General features: G+C 40.0%; 1 protein-coding gene across 1 annotated transcript in view; it reads right to left on the bottom strand.

The window, feature by feature from the left end:
• USP54 (ubiquitin specific peptidase 54) overlaps positions 1 to 21,594 on the bottom strand; it is a 115,140-nt gene that overhangs the window by 26,931 nt on the left and 66,615 nt on the right. Inside the window, exons 4-15 of the mRNA XM_054728697.1 lie at positions 20,960 to 21,094; positions 17,197 to 17,310; positions 16,749 to 16,831; positions 16,225 to 16,330; positions 15,969 to 16,115; positions 13,771 to 13,920; positions 11,681 to 11,849; positions 10,186 to 10,356; positions 7,153 to 7,284; positions 6,607 to 6,987; positions 5,950 to 6,181; positions 779 to 903 (exon numbers count right to left, since the gene is read on the bottom strand). Of these exons, the coding sequence (XP_054584672.1) occupies positions 779 to 903; positions 5,950 to 6,181; positions 6,607 to 6,987; positions 7,153 to 7,284; positions 10,186 to 10,356; positions 11,681 to 11,849; positions 13,771 to 13,920; positions 15,969 to 16,115; positions 16,225 to 16,330; positions 16,749 to 16,831; positions 17,197 to 17,310; positions 20,960 to 21,094 (1,945 nt within the window). The remainder of the gene's footprint in view (positions 1 to 778; positions 904 to 5,949; positions 6,182 to 6,606; positions 6,988 to 7,152; positions 7,285 to 10,185; positions 10,357 to 11,680; positions 11,850 to 13,770; positions 13,921 to 15,968; positions 16,116 to 16,224; positions 16,331 to 16,748; positions 16,832 to 17,196; positions 17,311 to 20,959; positions 21,095 to 21,594) is intronic.

Here is a 21,594-nt window from a genome sequence, read left to right as displayed (position 1 = left end):
TCTAAGTAAAGGATTTATTTTGACCCATTTGGACTGGGTCTCTACTTAAGTGGAATATGCACTAGAAGTATATATGTGTTGTGAGAGAAATGTAAAAAGGAGCTAAAACCTATGATTACCTCAAATCTCTATCTGAAGCTCTAGTATTCCCTTATCTTCAGATTTTGACTTGTTAAAATGCTAGTTACTCTTAGAGAAAGCATATTTTAAACTATTTTTAGTCACTTATATTTAATATGAAGGAGTCACATCATTCCTTCAGAGCTTGTTTTGAGAAAGAGGGAGTATGAGGAAACAAGGCAACTCAAGAAGGAAAAACAGAACAGGGATACTGCACAGGGTATGGAGGCAGGGGTAAGAGTAGGTTTGACCTACTTATTTCTCAGTTTTGACCACAGTCTATATGTCTCCCTGTGTAATCTCAATTCATAGTACTAAACAATAAGAAATGCATTCCCAAGAGGCTGCCTCTATACCAAGGAAAGCCCTAGGGCTTATTCTTCTGCGGAATGCAGATGCTACTGACACTATTCACCAAATTTCTGTTCCTTCTTGCTCCCACAAGGGGTCTTTCCAAGGTAGAAAGAAACAATTAGGCAAACTGTGATAAACCCAAAATAGATAATCCAAAGCAGCTCAAATGCCTCCACATTTATATTCTGATGGAATACTCCAAGTGCAACTGTCCTCTAATTTCAAATGTTCTCAGGTAAGGCTGTTTCCCAAACTAAATTGGCAGACAAATCAAGTTCTCCAAATCCACTGTCCTTTTGCTTACCTGATAGGGGCTGATTCTTTGTCCAGATACTCCTGGAGTCCGCCTCCAGGATGCTACTGCTGTGAGATTTTGGGATGTGACGCCAGGAAGGTGCCAACCCAGATGATCTCTTAGCACTTGAATCCCTTCAAAAGAGAAACTAGAGTCTAGTGAAAGCAGAAGAGTGATAACTAGCAACATTCTTAGGACAAAATTCCTTCAAAAAACCAACCAAGTATTGAATTAGTGTAATTAAAGTATCTGCTAAACTATTTCTGAAAAAATGAAATACTCACTCATTCCCCATCTTATTTCACCTCAATCACATTTTGTACATCTAGCACAAACCTTATTTAATGAATTAATAAACATATGCTCTAATATGGATTGCCTTCCTCTTTCTTATTCCTTTGTAACATATTCTCATGAGTAAAACTGAACAAGGTCCACCAAGCTGGTGTGACTCAGTGGTTGAGCGTTGACCTATGAACCAGGAGACTGTGGTTCAATTCCCGGTCAGTGCATATGCCCAGATTGTGGGCTTGATTCCCAGTGTGGAGCATGCAGGAGGTAACTGATCAATGATTCTAATCATTGATGTTTCTATCTCTCTATCCCTCTTTCTTCCTCTTTGAAATCAATAAATATATATTTCAAAAATACATATATATATTATAAAAACCCAGTGGTCCTAATGCCGTAATGACCAAAGACTGGTCACCAGGAGGCTACATGCGCAGCGAGGCACGCGGGGTGGGCGGCGTGGCGGGACTTGACTCTGGGTCCTGTGGTGCGGCTGGACTTGACTCTGGGTCTTGCAGCACGGCGGGACCCGGGGGAGTCCCACGGCACGGCGGGGTCTGGGGTCCCAGGTCTCACACGATTTCCTGCGGGTCTGGGTCTCACGCGATTTTTTCATATATATATATATATATATATATATATATATATATATATATATATATATGAAAAAAACTGAACAGGGTCCAGTGGCCAGAGAAGAGCAGTGGGAAAGTATGAGGATGTGGTTATCACCCCTACAGAAGATATAATCACTCCTTTTAAAGTTGTTGTACTGTTAGGAAACTTGCCTCTGTGGCAACTCAGTAAAAACAATATATGGAGAGCTGAAATTTATAAAGCAAACTGAGCCCTATGGACAAAATGCAAGGGCACTATTTATTTTTATTTTTATTTATTGATTTTAGAAAGAAAGAGTTATGCATTCATTGTTTAATACTTGTATGTGCCCTGAGTGGGGAATTGAACTTGCAACCTTGGCATATCAGGACGATGCTCTAACCAACTGAGCTACCCAGCCAATGAGCAATATTAAATTGTCATTGTTACCTTATGTAATTATGAATCATTGGCTTAATAAAACACAGGGTCCCCAGTGACCCTAAAAGCAAGAACTTATCCTAAAATGAAAGACAAGAATAAGTAACAATTGGGTTTTATCTCTGATCTTAGAACTCTATAAGTTTTGATTCACTAATTCATTTTTTATTAAAAATTATTTACTAAACAATTATTTTATACATAATACTTTAAAAGTTGTCTCTTCTACCACATCTTAGGACACAAAATAAGTCTTAACAAATTCAAAAAGATTGAAATCATATCAAGCATCTTCTTGGATAACAATGGCATGAAACTAGAAATCAATTACAATAAAAGAAACTCAAAAATATTCAAACACATGGAGAATATTCAAACACATTGTTATTAAACAATGAATGGGTTACCAATGAGATCAAAGAAGAAATAAAAAATTTCCTGGAAACAAATGAAAACAAACACACAACAACCCAAAATCTATGGGACACAGCGAAAGCAGTCCTGAGAGGGAAGTTCATAGTATTACAGGCCTATCTTAAAAAAACAAGAAAAATCTCAAGTAAACAATCTAACCCTACAACTAAAAGAACCAGAAAAAAATACGAGAAAAGCCCAGAGTAAATAGAAGGAAGAAAATAAGTTTAGAGTGGAAATAAATGACATAGAGACTAAAAAAAAAAAACAATACAAAAGATCAACAAAACCAAGAACTGATTCTTTGAAAAGATAAACAAGATGATGAACTGTTAGCCAGACTCATCAAGAAATAAAGAGAGAGGACCCAAATAAAATCAGAAATGGAAGAGGTAAAGTAACAACTGACATCATAGAAATACAAAAGATTGTAAGAAAATACTATGAGCAACTGTATGCCAATAATTGGACAGTCTGGGTGAAATGGACAAATTCCTAGAAGCATACACTCTTCCAAAACTGAATCAGGAAGAATTAGAAAACCTGAATGGACTGATAACAACTAATGAAATTGAAGCAATAAAAAACAAAACAAACAAACAAAACTCCCAGCAAACAAAAGTCCTGGACTAGATGGCTTCTCAGGTGATTTTTACCAAACAGTCAAAGAAGACCTAACACCTATCCTTCTCAAAGTATTCCAAAAAATTAAAGAGGAAGGAAGATTTCTAAACTCTTTTTACAAAGCCAGCATTATCCTAATTCCAAAATCAGACAAAGGTACTACACAGAAAGAAAATTATAGGCTAATATCACTGATGAACATTAATGCTAAAATCCTTAACAAAATATTAGCAAATCAGATCCAGCAATACATTAAAAAGATCATACAACAGGACCAAGTGGGATTTATGCTGGGGATGTAAGGTTTGTACAAAATTCACAAATCAATAAATACATCACATACATAAAATGAAAGATAAAAATCACATGATCATATCTATAGACACAGAAAAGAAGCATTTGACAGAATCCAGCACCCATTTTTAATAAAAACTCTCAGCAAAGTGGGACTACAGGGATCATACTTCAATATGACAAAAATCATATATGAAAAACCTACAGCCAACATCATACTCAATGGGCAAAAACTAAAAGTGTTTCTCTTAAGCTCAGGAACAAGACAGGGATATCCACTTTCACCACTCTTATTCAACATGGTGGTGGAAGTCCTAGCCATAGGGATCAGACAAGAAGAAAAAATAAAACACATCCAAATTGGAAAGGAGGAAGTAGAACTGTCATTATTCATAGATGACATGATATTGTATATAGGAAACCCTAAAAACTCCACCAAAAAACTACTACATTTAATAAATTTGCCAAAGTAACGGTATAAAATTAATATTCAGAAATCGGTAGCATTTTATACACCAATAATGAATTCTCAGAAAGAGAAACCAAGAAAACAATACAATTACCATTGCAACAACAATGAAAATAAGGTACCTAGGAATAAACTTAACCAAGAAGGTAAAAGACCTGTACTCGGAAAATTATAGGTCACTAAAAAAAAACAAAAATAGAGGAAGATACAAACAAGTGGACTCATATACTGTTTTTATGGATTAGAAGAATCAATATAATTAAAATGTCCATGCTACTCAAAGCAATCTATAGATTCAGAGCAATCCCTATTAAAATACCAATGGTATATTTCACAGATCTAGAACAAACACTCCAAAAATTTATATGGAACAAAAACAATACCCCGAATAGCCTCAGCATTCTTGAGAGACAAGAACAAAGTTGGAGGGATCACAATACCGATATTTAACTATACTACAAAGCCAGTGTAATCAAAACAGCCTGGTACTGGCACAAAAACAGGCATATAGATCAATGGAACAGAACTGAGAGCCTATAAATAAACCCATGCCTTTATGGTCAATTAATATTTGACAAAGGAGGCAAGAGCATACAATGGAGTAAAAACAGTCTCTTTAATAATGGTGCTGGGAAAATTGGACAGGTATATGCAAAAAATGCAACTAGGCCAACAACCTATACCATATATAAGAATAAACTCAAAATGATACAAGACCTAAATGTAACTCATGAAACCATAAAAATCCTAGAAGAAAACACAGGCAGTAAAATCTCTTGGAGTAATATTTTTGCTGATATGTCTCCAAGAAAAAGGGAAACACAAGAAAAAAAATAAACAAATGGGACTACATCAGACTAAAAAGCTTCTTCACAGCAAAAGAAACCATCAACAACAAAAAGGGAACCCACCATATGAGAGAACATATTTGCCAGTGATCCATCAGATAAGGGCTTAATCTTCAAAATATATAAAGAACTTATATATCTCATCACACAATCCTACTAAAAAATGGGCAAAAGAAGACAAACAATCCTACTAAAAAATGGGCAAAGGACCTGAATAGACACTTCTCCAAAGAGGACAGAGAGATGGGCAATAGACATATGAAAAAATGCTCACGGTCACTAATCATCAGAGAGATGCAAATAAAAACTACAATGAGACATCACTGCACACTGGTCAAAATGGCAACTATCAATAAATCAACAAACAAGTGCTGGCGAGGATGTGGAGAAAAGGGAACCCTCCTGCACTGCTAATGGGAATACAGACTGGTGCAGCCAGTATGGAAAACAGTATGGAGTTTCCTCAAAAAATTAAAAATGGAACTGCTTTTTGACCCAGCAATCCTACTTCTGGCTACATATCCTAAGAATCCCAAAACACCAATCAGAAAGGATATATGCACCTGTATGTTCATAGAAGCATTATTTACAATAGTCATGATCCGGAAACAGCCCAAGTGCCGTGGCTGTAAAAAAGAAGGAACTCTTACCCTTGAGACAGCATGGATGGACCTAGAGATTATTATGCTAAGCGAAATAAGCCAATCAGAAAAAGACTAGTATCACATGATCCCACTTATATGTGGAATCTAAAGAACAAAATAAACTGACAAAATAGGACTAGAAGCTAATGAATAAATGGAACAGACTAACAGATCTCAGAGGGGAGGAGAGTGGAAGTGCGGGAAGAGATCAACCCACATAGCCCACGGGCACAGACGATAAAGTGGTGAAGACCTAGGCAGGGCGGGAGTAGAGTAAAGGGAGGCAAAGTTGAGGGGGGAGGAAGGGAGAAATGGGGGACATCTGTAATAGAGTCAACAATAAAAATAAAGTAGTCTCTCCTCTCTCCTTTCTCAAATGCCATTGCTCTTTCTCCCAGCAGAGGGGGCTGTTGTCATAGAAGGTTGATAGAGCACAATACTTTGCTTGCCCACAAGATGGTAATAAAGTGCACCTCTCTACTTGCCTGAGTTGATAAACCTCTTGGTGGCTCATACTGCTGCTAGGAACAAAGCCGCTATTCAAAGGCCAAACAATACCTGCAGACACTGGAGCTCTCAGGCAGGGCTGCATCCAGGCTGACAGGGCTGCTGCTGTTCCTCTCACTGCTCTCATAGCCAGATTCCATTCGCTGGATAAGGCGAGGGTGCTGCTCTAAAAGGTAAGAGCCTGGCCGTGCTGGGCCCCAAGGCTTGTACTGGGGGCTTGGTCCACCAGTTTTAAGGTCGTAAGTAGGTGGCTTGCTTATGTCATCTGGTGTAAATTCTTTAGCTATCCCGATCAAGGCACAAGTATGAAAAAGGAGTTAGAGTTAGCATCTGCTTAGACATGACTAACACCTCCCTCCAGCTACTCATTTACTAAAATTATATCCCCCAAAGACCCAACAATGGGGTGAAAATGGACCTTGTCAAGTCTACCAGAAAACCAGGTTTTTTAAATCTATAATAATAAAAGCATAATATGCTAATTAGACCGGATGTCCCTCCAGATGAAGTTGGGGCTATGAGGGAAGCCGGGGTCCCGGGTGCCTGCCAGCAGGCAGAGGGAAGCCCGGGTCCCAGGTGTCAGAGGGAAGCTGGTGCCGGCAGCTGGGGGAAGGAAGGCCTACTCTTGCACGAATTTCGTGCATCGGGCCTCTAGTACATAGATAAACTTTATTCAAAAGCCCAGTTCTTCCCTAATTATCTCCTCACCTGAATCCTCAGAAAATGGGCTAAGCTGAGTATAGCCACAGTGCTTCCTTTTGTCTTTACTAAAGATACTGTCAATATTCAGAGACTCTCGTTTGGGTCTCCATGTTGGACGATACTTGCTAGAAGAACTGGATTTTGACTCACTGCTAGTACTCTCTACTTCCCAGTCATGAGAGTGTAAAAGCAGGTTCTTGGGAGGCTTTTTGTCCATCTGGTCTCCTCCTTTCCCCCCACAGGGAGACCCTAGGTTGGTCTGAGAAGCCAGAGATGGTCTGTTATGGATCATATTGCTGACTGTCTCTTTAAAATCCCTTAGTCTGTTGGTGCTGCTGGATGGTTTAGAGGCATTCCTAGGAGCGTGCTTCTCTTTCAGTGTTTCTCCTAAAAACACAAAGAATGAAACAAATATAAATGTTTAAAGTGCTCGTGTATACCCAGATCCCAAAGTTAAGAAAGCAAGGAAAGCCCTTTCAGCAGAAAAGATAAGTCATGGCCTGGAGTGTGACAAGTTTGGATTTAGGAGAGAAGCAATGCAGAGTGGCTTGCCTTCACTGTGGTACCCTGAGGCCTGTGGCTCATCGCCTTTCCTCCTAAGCCGGCCAGAGCTCCTCTTGCGCTCTATCAGCGACCCTTTCTTGGATGTGAGTTTCTGATTACATTCACTATCAGTCAGGTGCCCTAAAAGAACAAGAAAATGGGGGTAAGCTGGTATCTGGGACTGACCTCCATCTTCCTGCGAAACTAGTCTCCCTTTGGGATTCATGGCAGTGGCACAAATTTAGTGTACCCATGGGTTGAAAGCTTCAAGGGCCATGGCTACCTGATTTAAGTATAGCAGGAATCTCTCAACAGATAAATGCAAAGAAGCTCAAGTAGTTAATGGGAGCTTCCAAATTTACAAGTTTCCTGAGCAATTACCAGTCTCAATCCCAATCATAAATGTTCCCAGTAACCTGAGGGACCTATTACTTGGTACTCATTAAAAGGTGAAAGTTTTAAAGATTGCATAAAAATGTCAAGTACCGATATATTTTCACACTCATAAATAGAACACAGAGCTTTCCTTTTACTTATTTAGCAACACATATCAAGTAAAGTCTAATTTTTATTATATCTGGTATTATCCCAGGTGTTCCAGTCTCTGCTCATAAGAGCTCTGACTGTGTATGGCTTTAAGACCCAGTTCCAAACTTTCCTTAAATGTGAGTCATTTAAAAGAACATTTGAACTTTGAATAATTCTCATTCTCAACCCCAACCATGTTTCACCAAAACCCAGAGATTATACTTCATAGTTCCTCAATACCAATTGCTGGGAAACCCAGGAGATCTGGGCTTTTTATGTAACTTGCCTTACTTCATGCCCAGTGTATGTGAATGTATGAGGGTGATTTGACAACAGCAAAGGTCAGATTTTAAAGGATATAATCATCTAAGCTGCTGTAGGCCAGAAGTGAATTAAGCAACTGAACTTAATCGGAAGACAGACTTAGAACAATTACTTATTCAGGTATCAGCAATATAATGATATGGCTATATTTTCCAATGCAATCTTTTATTGCTTTTATCTGATCCCTTGCTACCTCTGGACCCATAAGAAGGACTAAGAAATAAGGAAATCACTTGGAGCTCCTAGAACTACAAATACTAAACCACTGGGGATATGTTCCCCTACCCTCAGCCATTCACAAACCTTAACATAAACCTGATTCTCCTGGAAAATATGCTTTATTTATCCTGTGACTTAACTCCTCCATGGTTCACAGTTTCAGAAGTATGGTTTTAAAAATATCACATTGCCCTGGCTGGATGGCTCAGTTGGTTAGAGTGTCATCCCATGCACCAAAAGGGTGCAGGTTCAAATCCCAGTCAGGACACTTCCCTACATTGCAGGTTCAATCCCGGTCGGGGTGCATACGGGAGAAAACCAATCTCTCTCTCTCTCTCTCTCTCTCTCTCTCTCTCTCTCTCTCTCTCTCTCTCTCTCCCTTCCTCTTTCTCTAAAAATCAATACACAAATCCTTGGGTGAAGATTAAAAAAAGGAAAATATATCACACTTTGAAGTAGTCATTTGTGCAATAGTTATCGAAAATAATTCAACATGAATCTGAACAAACCTACTTACAAAACACACAGAGCACAGAGAAACATGCTAAAGTTTACCATAGGAACATACAACAAAATTTAGAATGTGCAGAATCTATAGGACAAACTGCCTACTTCTTCAACAATAAATTGCAAGGAAAAAAACAGAGGAGAAACCTACAGAGTAAAAAAATTCAAAAGACTTATCAACCCACTGCAATGTATAGATCTTATTTCGATTCTGAGTCAAGCAAACAAATAAACCATTAAAAAGTTATAATATTTAGCCTAACCGGTTTAGCTCAGTGGATAGAGCGTCGGCCTGCAGACTCAAGGGTCCCAGGTTCGATTCCAGTCAAGGACATGTACCTTGGTTGCTGGCACATCCCCAGTAGGGTGTGTGCAGGAGGCAGCTGATGGGTGTTTCTCTCTCATCGATGTTTCTAACTCTCTATCCCTCTCCCTTCCTCTCTGTAAAAATCAATTTTAAAAAAAAGTTATAATATTTAAAAGAAAATTTGATATTTAAACACTTATTATTTAGGGTTTAAAGGAATCGTTAATATTTTTAACTGAGCTAATGGTATGTTTAAAAATGATTTCTTATATTTTAGAGATATATACTAAAATATTTCTACAAAAAATGACATGTCTGGGAGTGGGGTAGAGGTACAGATAAAACTAGATTGGCCATAAGTTATAATTATTGAAAATAGGTGATGGGTATGTGGAGGAGCAGTATGCTATTTGGTATACTTCTGAATATATTTGAAATTCTCTATTTTTTTTTAAAGGCCATGCACAGAATATAAACCACCAATCTGAAGTCATGAGCTCACTAATCCCCAAGTTTCTAAAAGTATGGGCATTGTTCTAAGCCTTGGGTGATTAACTTTTCATCTCAGCAGTCAGTTATTCACTGTTCTTCCTTTTATGCCCTGTATTGATTTTTTTCCACTGACACTGGCACACTCTCCATAGATAAACAAAAAAATTTAAAAATGTTCTATGCATGGAACTCACAATAACAAACAAACAAGTTTTCATTCTTTTGCGTATCTGTTCTTCAGAAAGCATAGCAAGTGATAAGCAGGTACCCCTGCCTATAACATGCCCCTCCGCTCAAAGCCCTTAACTTGGGACAAAGCCTGGCATGAGAACCTTATGAGGTACAAGACCACAATAATTTAATGGAGCATTATTAGAGGGGTGGGGATTAAGAGCATAGCAGGAGAAAAGCAGATTTCAGAATAAACAATCACATCAATGATCACATTACAATGGTCCTTACTGATATGCTGCTGTTGACAGAAATATATGCAATGGAACATCATCATTTATTCAGTGCTGTGTTGCTTCTTTCGATCCCACTTAATTACCCATGTTCTGTGCCTTCTTCCCTTTGCATGACAAACATTTCTGACTTGCCCCAGTTTCTTTTTCTTGGACAACCTCTATGCAGGAACAAGCAGGACCCACTGCATAAGTCCCTACCTGTGTCCCGACTGCTCTGAGACGTGGAATCATTCTCCACATTATAGATGACTGTCCCCTGAGACTCAGAAGAGAAGTGACTGACCACAGACTGATGGTGGGAGTGTTTGTAGGGATAGCTCTCCGTTGAGGAATCTGTTCGGGTATCACTTGAGATGGAGGGCTCCCTCCCTGAGAGAAGGAGGAGACACATAGGCAAAAGTGAGGAAAGAGAGGACAGTGGTAGAGAGGGGGCAAAGAGCTGGATGGCAACAAAGATCCATAAGGCAAGAAAGTCCTAGATGGAACATGAAAAGGATATACCAGAGCCATTCTTCCCAACACCCAACTTCCAGGTAACACAGACACACAAACAATTCTTCCCACTCCTGCCCCTACCTTGCTGAAGCCCTCACTTTGCCTGCCACTGTGAAAAACTGTGGGGCTTTTAGAAAACCTATGGGGGGAAAAGTGGGAGAAAGGAAAAAGTTGTGAAAAATAAACTCTACTTAGATAAAGAGTCCCAGGCTGACCTGGCATATATAACTACTATCCCCTAAGTTTTCTCCTATACTGCCAGAAATGTCACTTAAAATTTTTTAATTGACATTATAAGCATTTTAAATATTTCTGAGAAGTTAATAGTGCTGTTATTTATACTTTAGTGTGAACTAGACTACTTTTCTCCTAACACCTAGCTAAGGTAAGTAGTGGAAATCAGTGTTTGATTGGAGAGAGAAGTAGAGCAGGTTTGGGTAGGGTTACAAAGGTGGGAAGAACACCAGTTACCAACCAGAATGGAGATAAAAAAGGGAAGGAAAAAGAATCCAAAGACAAAGGTCTTCTCTTTCAAAATTATACACAGCCCTAAAAATAAAAATGAAAAAGAACATTTCTTTTTCCTCCTTTTAAGAAATCAAGCCAAAACCATTAGGGCTATATTTCTAATGTATTATGAGCCTCTGTGGGCTAACCTGAGACTAACCATCAAGTGGCAAATTGTTTCTACAGGAAAATATAATTTTGGTTCCAAACAATTGAATTCGAAGTAAACAACTGATTCATAAGCTGAAGAATATCACTACAGCACTTGGCATTTTAAAACAAAAATCTCTCATCCCTAACAATATGACTACTTTTGTAGTAACATCATTTCTCTTGGTCTTAACTCACTTAAGTCACTGTTGAATTGCTAGTAAGAATCAGTCATCTTTACCAATATTATAAGGTTAAATGCTGAGGTTTCCCTCACAAATTTATTATCAGTCTTAATCAACATAATTTCCTTTGAACTTTTGAACTGGGGCTGCATTGAATACAGGCAACGCATTCTTGGAGGCTGAAGGAAACAAAGCCTGGAGCAAGTTGGGCTTCAGCACGAGTTGGCATTTCCTCTTTTCTCTAATGGGTCCTCTTTCTCCAAGCTGGTTATGTGCTAGGCTCATGATCAGGAGTCCCAAATATGCAATGATCACATTGGAGAGAGAAAGGGGGAGGTAAGAGCTAGGCTTCTCACCTGAATCTTCACTATCGTAGCACATCCTGCCGTATGACTGGAATTCAACTTGGGGAGGCAGGTCCTGGGTGGACACTGGGGTACCTTGCGGGTCTGCATAAAGCAGCAGCAAAGGCTGGTAATGCCCCTTGATGCATTTGGTCACCACATCCTTCCATTTGGGCCCAATCTGAACCAAAAACAATCAGAAGAACATAACAATTATATTTCATACCAACAATTCAAAACATAACTTCCTGTTCTGTTTTTCTAAAGAAAATAAAAGATGAAAAGACAAGAATCAGGCCCTAGCTGGTTTGGCTCAGTGGACAGAGCGTCAGCCTGCAGACTGAAGGGTCCCAGGTTCGATTCCAGTCAAGGGCACATGCCTGGGTTGTGGGCTCAATCCCCAGCAGGGGGTGTGCAGGAGGTAGCGAATCAATGATTTTCTCTCATCATTGATGTTTCTTTCTCCCTCTCCCTTCCTCTCTGAAATCAATAAAAATATATATTTAAAAAAAAAGAATCAGGTAAAGAGACACAATAGAGATCTTATAGCTACACTTAATGATTTTTTTTGTTAAATCCTTTTAGAAAGCATTAAAACCCTTTAAAAGACAGGAATGATGAATAAAATTACTTTTATTCCCATGAAACATCAATTCAGTTGTGAAATATGAATAACAGTTCTCAAAGGTGAATATGCTATGTGAAGGGACATCAGCTGCCTTGCTGATCTTTTTCTTTTCACAGGCATCAAGTCAAAGCCCTTTTTTGAAATTTGCTTTTCTAGAATTTCTCCTAAATATTAAAATCACTTTTAGGAAGCTAAAGAACAGACAAAAACTCTCTCACAGACTGCCTTAGAATAAATGACATGAGTTCACACATGGCAGGACATAAAACATCAAACTGCTTAGAATAGACATCTGGACCTCTCTGCCTTAGCTTTGTGCTGGATTCAATGCTGCCATGGCAGTGGGAAAAAGTACCCGAATAGCCATGGAAATAACAACCCAGTCAAATCCTCAAAGTCACCCTCTCGTAAGCTTAAACTAGTAATGTTAGGTGTATTCTAGGAGTCAGATAACTATCATAGTCCTGATTTTATAATAGATGTTCAGTAAATTTTTAACTGGGTTATCATTATTTTAACTAAAACACATTTATATGCTTCTTATATAATCTTATTTAATATCTTATAAGGCATGTATTATTATTTAAATAAAAAACCTAACTCTGGCTGGTAATGTCCAAGTGTCATCCCGTATAAATTTGATTCCTGGTCAAGGGGGAGGGAGCTGATCGATGTTTCACTCTCACATCAATGTTTCTCTCTCACATCCATGTTTCTCTCTCTCTCAAAGTCAATAAAATAAAATAAACAAAATTTAAAGCTCAAAGAATTTATATGCTGTCCGAAATGATATCAGCAAAAAAGAGATGAGAATTTGACATAAACTACTATTTGTGGAAGATGCTGTTTAAGGTCCATGGGTTGGTATAGAATGTCTAAGTAGTCTCCTAGCTGCTGACCTAATCACAAGTGTCTTTCTAACTCATGCAAATCACCTATACTATTTCATCCAGACTCTGTGGTTTAGAGAATACCAAGTTTCCAGCTTTAAATATCATCATAACCCCATTTTCTCTATGCTATCTCAAAATCATGTTAATTGGTGATAGGGTACTTCAGGGAGCTAACAATCAGAAACTATTTTATAGTAGCCTGAGACAAAGTATTACCCACTAATAATGCCAAGATTTGGAATTCTGAACTTGCTGCTATCCTTTATAACCTAATATGACTTATTAGACTGTTGTCGCTCAAATCAATTAATTAACACATTTAAAAAAATAATTTGTCAATATAAATGTTAACTGTGCTGAATGCCATGTGAAGGCATTTAGAGACAAGAACAGAAGATATATTCATCCTGTCCTTGAGGAACTTGCCATTTATTGGGGAAGACAAGACTAATACTCTCATAAATCCAATAGATAAGTGATAGACATTAAAATTATGAAAATAAAACATTGAAAATAAATAATTATCCTTAGTTTTTTGTTGCAGTCACCAAACACTTTAAGCAGGGCTTGAATATTCCTACCTCCTTAACATGAGCATCATCAAAATACATCCATTTGCGGATCTTTGTTTGGAAAAAGAATGTAGAATAATGTTTGCCGTAGTAACAGATCATTCCTACTAAGTACAGTTCAGACTGCTTGGCCCGGTCATCTGTCACTCTGAAAAATAGCTGCAAGGAAAGAAGAGAAAGGAAAGAGCAGTGACATAACCCTCTCATGTCATCTGCCAGCAGATTGACTCCATTATTTCTTAAGGTACTGACTTGCTTCTCTGCCCTTTAGTATAAGATTTTTTTGCTAATCCATATTAGTCATCAGAAATTAACCCAAAAAGGCAAAATGTAGAGAAAAGCAAATTAGTGGCCAGTAATTGGTAAGGCGGTGATGTTTCCACATAACTTCCAATATTTTCTTGATGGGGCCGATCACAAGAGGAGTCAGAAAAAGTTGACAAACCAAACCAAAACAAAACAAAACAAAAACATTCTCAAGTTTCAAAAGTTATTTATCAGCTGGCACCACAAATATAAATTTCCTGCTGAGTCCCTAAGTAGGGGGTAAGAAAGCCCTTAGGAGAAGCAATACCAGCATTTCAATTCCTACATGTCCAACACTGTACTAGGTAGGTGCAAAGGGACATACAAAAAAAAAGAAGAAAATTATTCTTGCATGAGGAACTTATATGATTGGAAAAACAATCATAAAAATAAAACTAGAACAGTATAGGATATACTGTAGGCTACAGAATTTTAGAAAAAGGAGATTTTGTTATATATAGCTTATTCATGTCAGAGATTTCTTGGGAAGAAGACCTAAAATAAGATCACAAAGAATTCACTTTTTCTCAGTAGTGGTTTAATAAAACTAAAACACAACAATAAGGGATCTCGTTAGTCATAGTACTATCCCAGAGCAAAACTAAGAAAGAAAACCACAGAGTTTCTGGTTCTTCTCTTGAACCAAAGGAAAACTATGGCTGTACCTACACTAGGGCATGGAGCTGATGAGGTTAAGCCCCTAGGTCTGAAGTCTGTTTCCTGTGTACTTTCCTAAATAGACCCACGGAAAACCACTAACCCACCAAATTCTCTGCCAAGCTACTTCATTATCTTAACAGATACTGGTTCCTCACTGTGAATTCCGTACTGTAGGACTCAAGCCACCAATTTTCACCTCTGTCACCTCCCAAAGCAGCTCTAGTCAGGATTGCTCACTTCTTTGACCTTACCGCCTCCCGTGGTTGAATACAACTCCCTGTTCTACACTGGTATAAACTAATAGTGAGTAGAGTACACAATAACTTTATAAATTACAAGATTTTTACCAGTACCTAAGCTTGGCTTATCTTGTCTTTCAAAGCCATAGTCATCCCACTTTTTATAAAAAGCCTTTGCTGCCTATCCAAAGGAGGTAAGTGAGCACTGAAATGCATGTACATATACAGTAGTGCCCCTTATCTACAGGGGATAAGATTACAAGACTCCCCTGGCGGATGTCTGAAACTGCAGATAGTACTATAAACCCTATATATACTGTGTTTTTTCCTATACAATTTAATTTATAAATTAGGCACAGAGGAGATGAACAATAATAACTAATAATAAAGTAGAACAATTATAACAATATACTGCAATAAAGTTATATGAATGTGGTCTTTCCCTCTCTCAAAATCTTCTTTTACTGCACTCACCCTTCTTGTGATGATGTAAGATGATACAATACCAACTTAAGAAGAAGAAGTGAAATGAATGACGTAGGCAGACATTGTGATGTGACATTGGGCTACTTTAAGGGTTACTTGAATACAAACACTGCGGCACTGTAATAGTCACTATATATGTATATGTACGGGTATATGTATATGTATATGTACAGATACATAAAAGTGTGGATACACTGGACAAAGGGATTATTCAACTCCCAGGGAGCAGAGAGTGAAAACAGGGTGAGATTTCACCACATAACTCAGAACTACATGTGACTTAAAATTTACAAATTGTTTACTTCTGGAATTTTCCATTTAATATTTTCAAGACCACGGTTGACTGTGGGTAAGTGAAACCATAGAAAGTGAAACCATGGATAAGGGGGGATTACTGCACACAAGTATGATTGTCCAGAACTCTATTTGTCATTTAGGATATACCTTTGTGTTCAGTGTTCACACCCTTGAGCAAGAATAAGATGCAATAACTCTAAGAGTTAAACTAACACTCACATCACCCAACTTAAGGCAGGTACCCAGGCTATGAATGACATCCTCTGCCAAGTCTGAATGGTCCGAGTCCCATACCAGTCCAATTGTGATAATCTGTGGAGCATTCATCAACACACGGCGAATCCGAATCCTCTCTCCACAGTTGCTCTGAAATACATATATAAGCTAGTTTGATGTGTTTCCCACTGGCTCTGCTTCAATTCCACTAATCCCAGGGTTCCCCTCTCTACCCAAACCCCACCACTGACTTACTCACCGGACAATTCCGGAGATCCCCCATGGTGCTGGCATTCTGTAGCAACTCACCAAACATGCTTGGGGAGGGTTTTTCTCGTCTTTCCAGCATACAAATAGCCTGATTGCTTCAAGGTGGGGAATAAAAGGGTGATGATGGTGAGAGTTACAACTAAATCAAATAAATAATTCATGCGAACGCCTAACTCATATGTTTGACTTCCTTCCTCTGCCCACTAAACTGAAGCCCCTTGTCCTGACCAGCCTCAGAGTCTCACAAACACAGTGAGTGCCTCTGCCTGTCCCCAGATCCAAAGCTCATAGAATCCCCATTCCTCCTCCCACTTTGCTGGCCAGAACTGAGCCTAGGAAAAAATGAGGGATGGAAAAGAAGGAGAACAAAGGTTATTTTAAAATTATAGTTCTGAGTTCCTAACAATATAGCATAGACTCAGCAGTAAGGATATAAGCTATTTGGATGCTCCCAGTTAAAACCCAATCAACTGAATGCATGCCTCAGGAGACAGAGAGCCCTGTAAGACTCACCAAAGGGAAGTGGTAGAGATGTAATGCACCATCTGGATGAAAGGCAGCGGATCAGACGTGGCGCCACAGCTAGTACATACACACTGGGCCAGGAAGGAAAAGCAAAACCAAGCAGCCACAGTCATTAATTGTTTTGGCACCCATCGAACACCCCACATCTCAGGATAAAGTGTCCTTGAAGAAAAGGTATAAGAAGTGATGGGGCCCAGCCAGTATTGCTCAGTGGTTGAGCATCGTCAACCTATGAACAAGGATGTCACAGTTTGATTCCCGGTCAGGACACATACCCAGGTTGTGGGCTCAATCCCCAGTGGGGGGCGTGCAGGAGGCAGCCAATCAATGATTCTCTCTCATCATTGATGTTTCTAACTCTCTCTTCCTCTCCCTTCCTCTCTGAAATCAATAATATACTTTTTTTTTAAGTGATAGGGATAGAAATAAGGTTCACCTGCTCAAACAATGTCATTGCAAATTTCTGGTGGGAGATGCAGTGTTGGGCAGTACATATATCCTCTTTGGTTTCATCAGCAATATGGAAGTGAATTCTCATCAGCAGGTTTTCCTAATAGGGAAAGAACAAAAGCAGTATATCAACAATACTTAATAGACAAATGTACAAATTGGTTGTCAGTTTACTCAGAGAAATAGCAATCCTTCTGGAAGATAGGAATACTTCTGATTTTTTTAACTCTTTAATTTGAAATGACTATAAATTCTTAGGAAGTTTCAAAAAAATTATATAGGAATTCAAATGTACCTTTCACCCAGTTTCCTCCAATGGTAGCATGTTGCATAATTATAATACAATATCCAAGTCAGGAAATGGACATCAATACAATCCAGAGTTTATTCAGATGTCTTCATTTGTGTTTGTGTGTAGCTCTGTACAATTTTACCTCAGGTATAGAGTCATGGAACCACAACCAAAATCAAAACATAAAACTGTCCCACCCCACAAGGCTCCCTCATGCTATCCTTTTAGAGTTTTACCCACCCGATTCCAACCCTAATCTCTAGAAAACACTGATCTATTCTCCAGTCTCTATAATTTTGTTATTTTTAAAATGCTAGCCCAGCCGGTATAACTCAGCATTTGAGCGTTGACCCAGGAACCAAGAGGTCACTGATTTGATTCCTAGTCATGGCACATACCCTGATTGTGGCTCGATCCCCAGTAGGGAACATGCAGGAGGCTGCCAATCGATGATGTTCCTTTCTCATCATGTTTTTATCTCTCTATCCCTCTCCCTTCCTCTCTCTCTAAAAATCAATAAAAATATATTTTTAAGAATAAAAAATAAATAAAATGCTACATAAATGGAATCATACCCTATCTAATTAAAGAGTAATATGCAAATTGACTGTACCTCCGCTACACCCACAAGCTACGCCCACCAGGCAATCAGGAGGGAGTATGCAAATTAACCCAACCAAGATGGCTATGGCCACGGAGAGAGCAGGAGGCTTGGGTTTCCCCGGCAATGGAAGAAGCCAAGCTTTCTGCACACCCTGGCCAGCCTAGGCCTCCACTCAAGGCTACAAAGTTTCAATTATAGAAGATAAATAAATCCCAACAAAAATGGCAGCAGCCACAGAGCTGGAGAGAGCAGGAGGCTTGAGTTGCCCCCGGCGATGGAGGAAGCCAAGTTTCCGCAGCCCTGGCCTGCCTTGGTCTCCACTTAAGGTTACAAAGTTTCAATTATAGAAGATAAATAAATCCCAACAAAATGGCTGCGGCCACGGAGCGAGCAGGAGGCTTGGCTCAGCTCAAGGCTACAAAGTTTCAATTATAGAAGATACAAAAATCCCAGGTACCAGGGCCTCCGCTTGGGTCGCCGGGGGGGCATGGCCAGCCTGAAAACCACCATTAGCCCCTCCCCTAGGCCGCCCTACGCCCCAAGGGAACCCCCACCCTGATCCGGGACACCCTTCAGGGCAAACCAGCCGGCCCCCACGCGTGCACCAGGCCTCTATCCTATCTAATCCTATCTAATAAAAAATAATATGCAAATTGACTGTCACTCCAACACACAAGATGGCTGCCCCCATGTGGTCAAAGATGACTGCCTCCAAGATGGCCACCACAAGATGGTCAGCAGGGGAGGGCAGTTGGGAGGGACCAGGTCTGCAAGGGAGGGCAGTTGTGGGTGATCAGGCCAGCAGGGGAGGGCAGTTGGGAGGGACCAGGCCTGCAAGGGAGGGCAGTTGGGGGTGATCAAACCTGCAGGGGAGGGCAGTTAGGGGTGACCAGGCCTGCAGGGGAGGGTAGTTAGGGGCAAACAGGCTGGCAGGGGAGCAGTTAGGCATCAATCAGGCTGGCAGGGGAGTGGAGAGGGGGTGATCAGGCTGGCAGGCAGAAGCGGTTAGGGGCAATCAGGAAGGCAAGCAGGCAAGCAGTTTGGAGCCAGCAGTCCTGGATTGTGAAAGGGATGTCTGACTGCCCGTTTAGGCCCGATCCCATTGAGTTGCTAAGTTACTAAACGGGCAGTAGGACATCCCTCAAGGGGTCCCAGATTGGAGAGAGTGCAGGCTGGGCTGAGGGACACACACCCCCGTGCACAAATTTCATGCACCGGGCCTCTAGTAATATATAATCTTTTGCTATTGTATTTTTCACTCAGCATTATTCCCTTCAAAATTTTTTTTATTGATTGATTTTAAGAGAGAGAAACATTGATTTACTATAGGCCCGGTGCATGAAATTCGTGCACTCAGGGGGGATCCCTCAGCCCGGCCTATGCCCTCTTGTAGTCCACGACCCCTCGGGGGATGTCCACCTGCCAACTTAGGCCCAATCCCCTAGGCCGGGCCTAAGCCAGCAGGCAGACATTCCTCTCGCAGTCCGGGACCCCTCGCTCCTTACCACCCCTGCAGCGGAGGCGGAAGAAGCTCCCACCACCGCCGCTGTGCTCATCAGCCGTGAGTCCAGCTTCTGACTGAGTGGCGCTTCCCCTGTGGAAGCACACTGACCACCAGGGGGCAGCTCCTGCATTGACTGTCCATCCCCTGGTGATCAGTGCGCATCATAGCGACCAGTCGTTCCACCGTTCAGTCGATTTGCATATTAGGGTTTTATTATATAGGATTGTTCCACTTATTTATGCATTCACTGGTTGATTCCTGTATATGCCCTGAGCAGGGATCAAACACACAACCTTGACATATCAGGATGACACTCTAACCAACTGAGCTACTCGGCCAGGCTCAGCATCATTCCCTTCAGACCCATCCTGAAGACTACATAAATCAAGAGTTAATTCCTTTTTATTGCTGCATAGTATTCCACAGTGTGGCCGTACACAGTTTGTAACACCATTCACCTATTAAAGGCATCTGCGTTGTTTCCAGTTTGGGGCTATTATGAATAAGTCTTCTATGAATATTCATATACAGGTTTTGTATGAACATAAATTTTCATTTCTCTGGGATACAGGCCCAGGAAGGCAACTGCAGAATCATATGGTAGTTTGCAAGTTTTACTTTTTAAGAAACTGCTAAACTTTTCCAAAGTAGCATTAACATTTAACAATCCCACCAGCAATATAGCAGTGATCCAGATTCTCAGGAGTACCTCTGATTTTGGCCTACATTTTACCCTGTAATGGGATGTATATCATTCTGAGTTGTTTAATAAATGCACAGTCTTTTGGAGGTTGATGGATAGAACCCAGAGTTCAAAAGAGTTAGGGTAGTTCTACCAAAAATCACTGGGAGAAATGTAGTTATCCAAACAGCACATTACACTTGGGCTAAGAACTCAATTATTCTCTGTTTAATTATCTTTAGTAATGCAGGGGTTCTCAAAGTGTAGTCCCCAAACCAGTAGCATCAGTGTTAGCATCACCTGGGAACTTGTCAGAAACAGATATTTTGGGGCCCTATTCCAGAACTATTGAATCAGAACTTCAAGGGGATAGGACCCAGCAATTTGTATTTTAATGAGCCCTGTCTGCTCTGAAGGTGACAGCACTGTTTTATGCAATGGCAAGCACAAAACTACCCTAAGCCTAAAGGAAAAAGAGTAAACCTGCAAAGCTATTCATACTGCATTAGCAGAGATACCCTTGAGCTCTGAGAAACTGGGGAAATGTCTAGTTCTAACTGTAGAGACTAGGAGCACATTAAATAGCCACAATACAGTAGCCAGTCCCTGATGGAGACCATCAACAGTCCCACCCCAAATCAAAGAGAGGCCAGAGGCCAGCACTTACAAAGCACTCCGCAGCATCATCCATAATTCCCAGCTGGAAGCGCTGTTCATCCTGGAAAGTCTTTGCCAGAGCACTTCGGAGAGTGTCAGACGGAAGGACTTTTTCACTACTACACTGAAATTGGTTAAAGATTCCCTGTAGGGAAGAGGTTAGACAAGGGGAAAAGCACAATGCTGTTATTAACCTTCTAAACATCCCAATCTGTCATGCTAGCATCTCCATGCTCATAGCTGTGGAACCAAATGTACCTCCTACTAGTTGATATGCTTGCAGTTAGTAATAAATTTTTAAAAAGTAAAAAATGAGGAGTCAGAATAAAGGACATGATCCTGTGCTAACAACAATAAGGATTCTTGCTCTTCCAACTGAGTATGATACCATCAAAGACACATTAGCAGAGACCATTGTCACGAGTTAATATAATTCAATGACCTCACTTCCTCTGATATAGACAGAGGGGGATGTTCTTCAGTAAATAGAGATAAATTATATGTAAGTGGATTGGTAAATTATTCTCTGGGGGCTCATTCTATGAAACTTGGCTCCCTTCTTTTTTAAATTGTTTAGCTAATTCAAAATTACCCAAAAGTACAAATAATAACATAACAAACACCTACATGTCTAACACCAAGAAA

This window comes from Eptesicus fuscus, chromosome 17 (assembly GCF_027574615.1).
Source record: "Eptesicus fuscus isolate TK198812 chromosome 17, DD_ASM_mEF_20220401, whole genome shotgun sequence".
NCBI classification, from domain to species: domain Eukaryota; kingdom Metazoa; phylum Chordata; class Mammalia; order Chiroptera; family Vespertilionidae; genus Eptesicus; species Eptesicus fuscus.
Note: the sequence above shows the minus strand (reverse complement) of the source record. Positions and strands in the feature narration are given on the sequence as shown.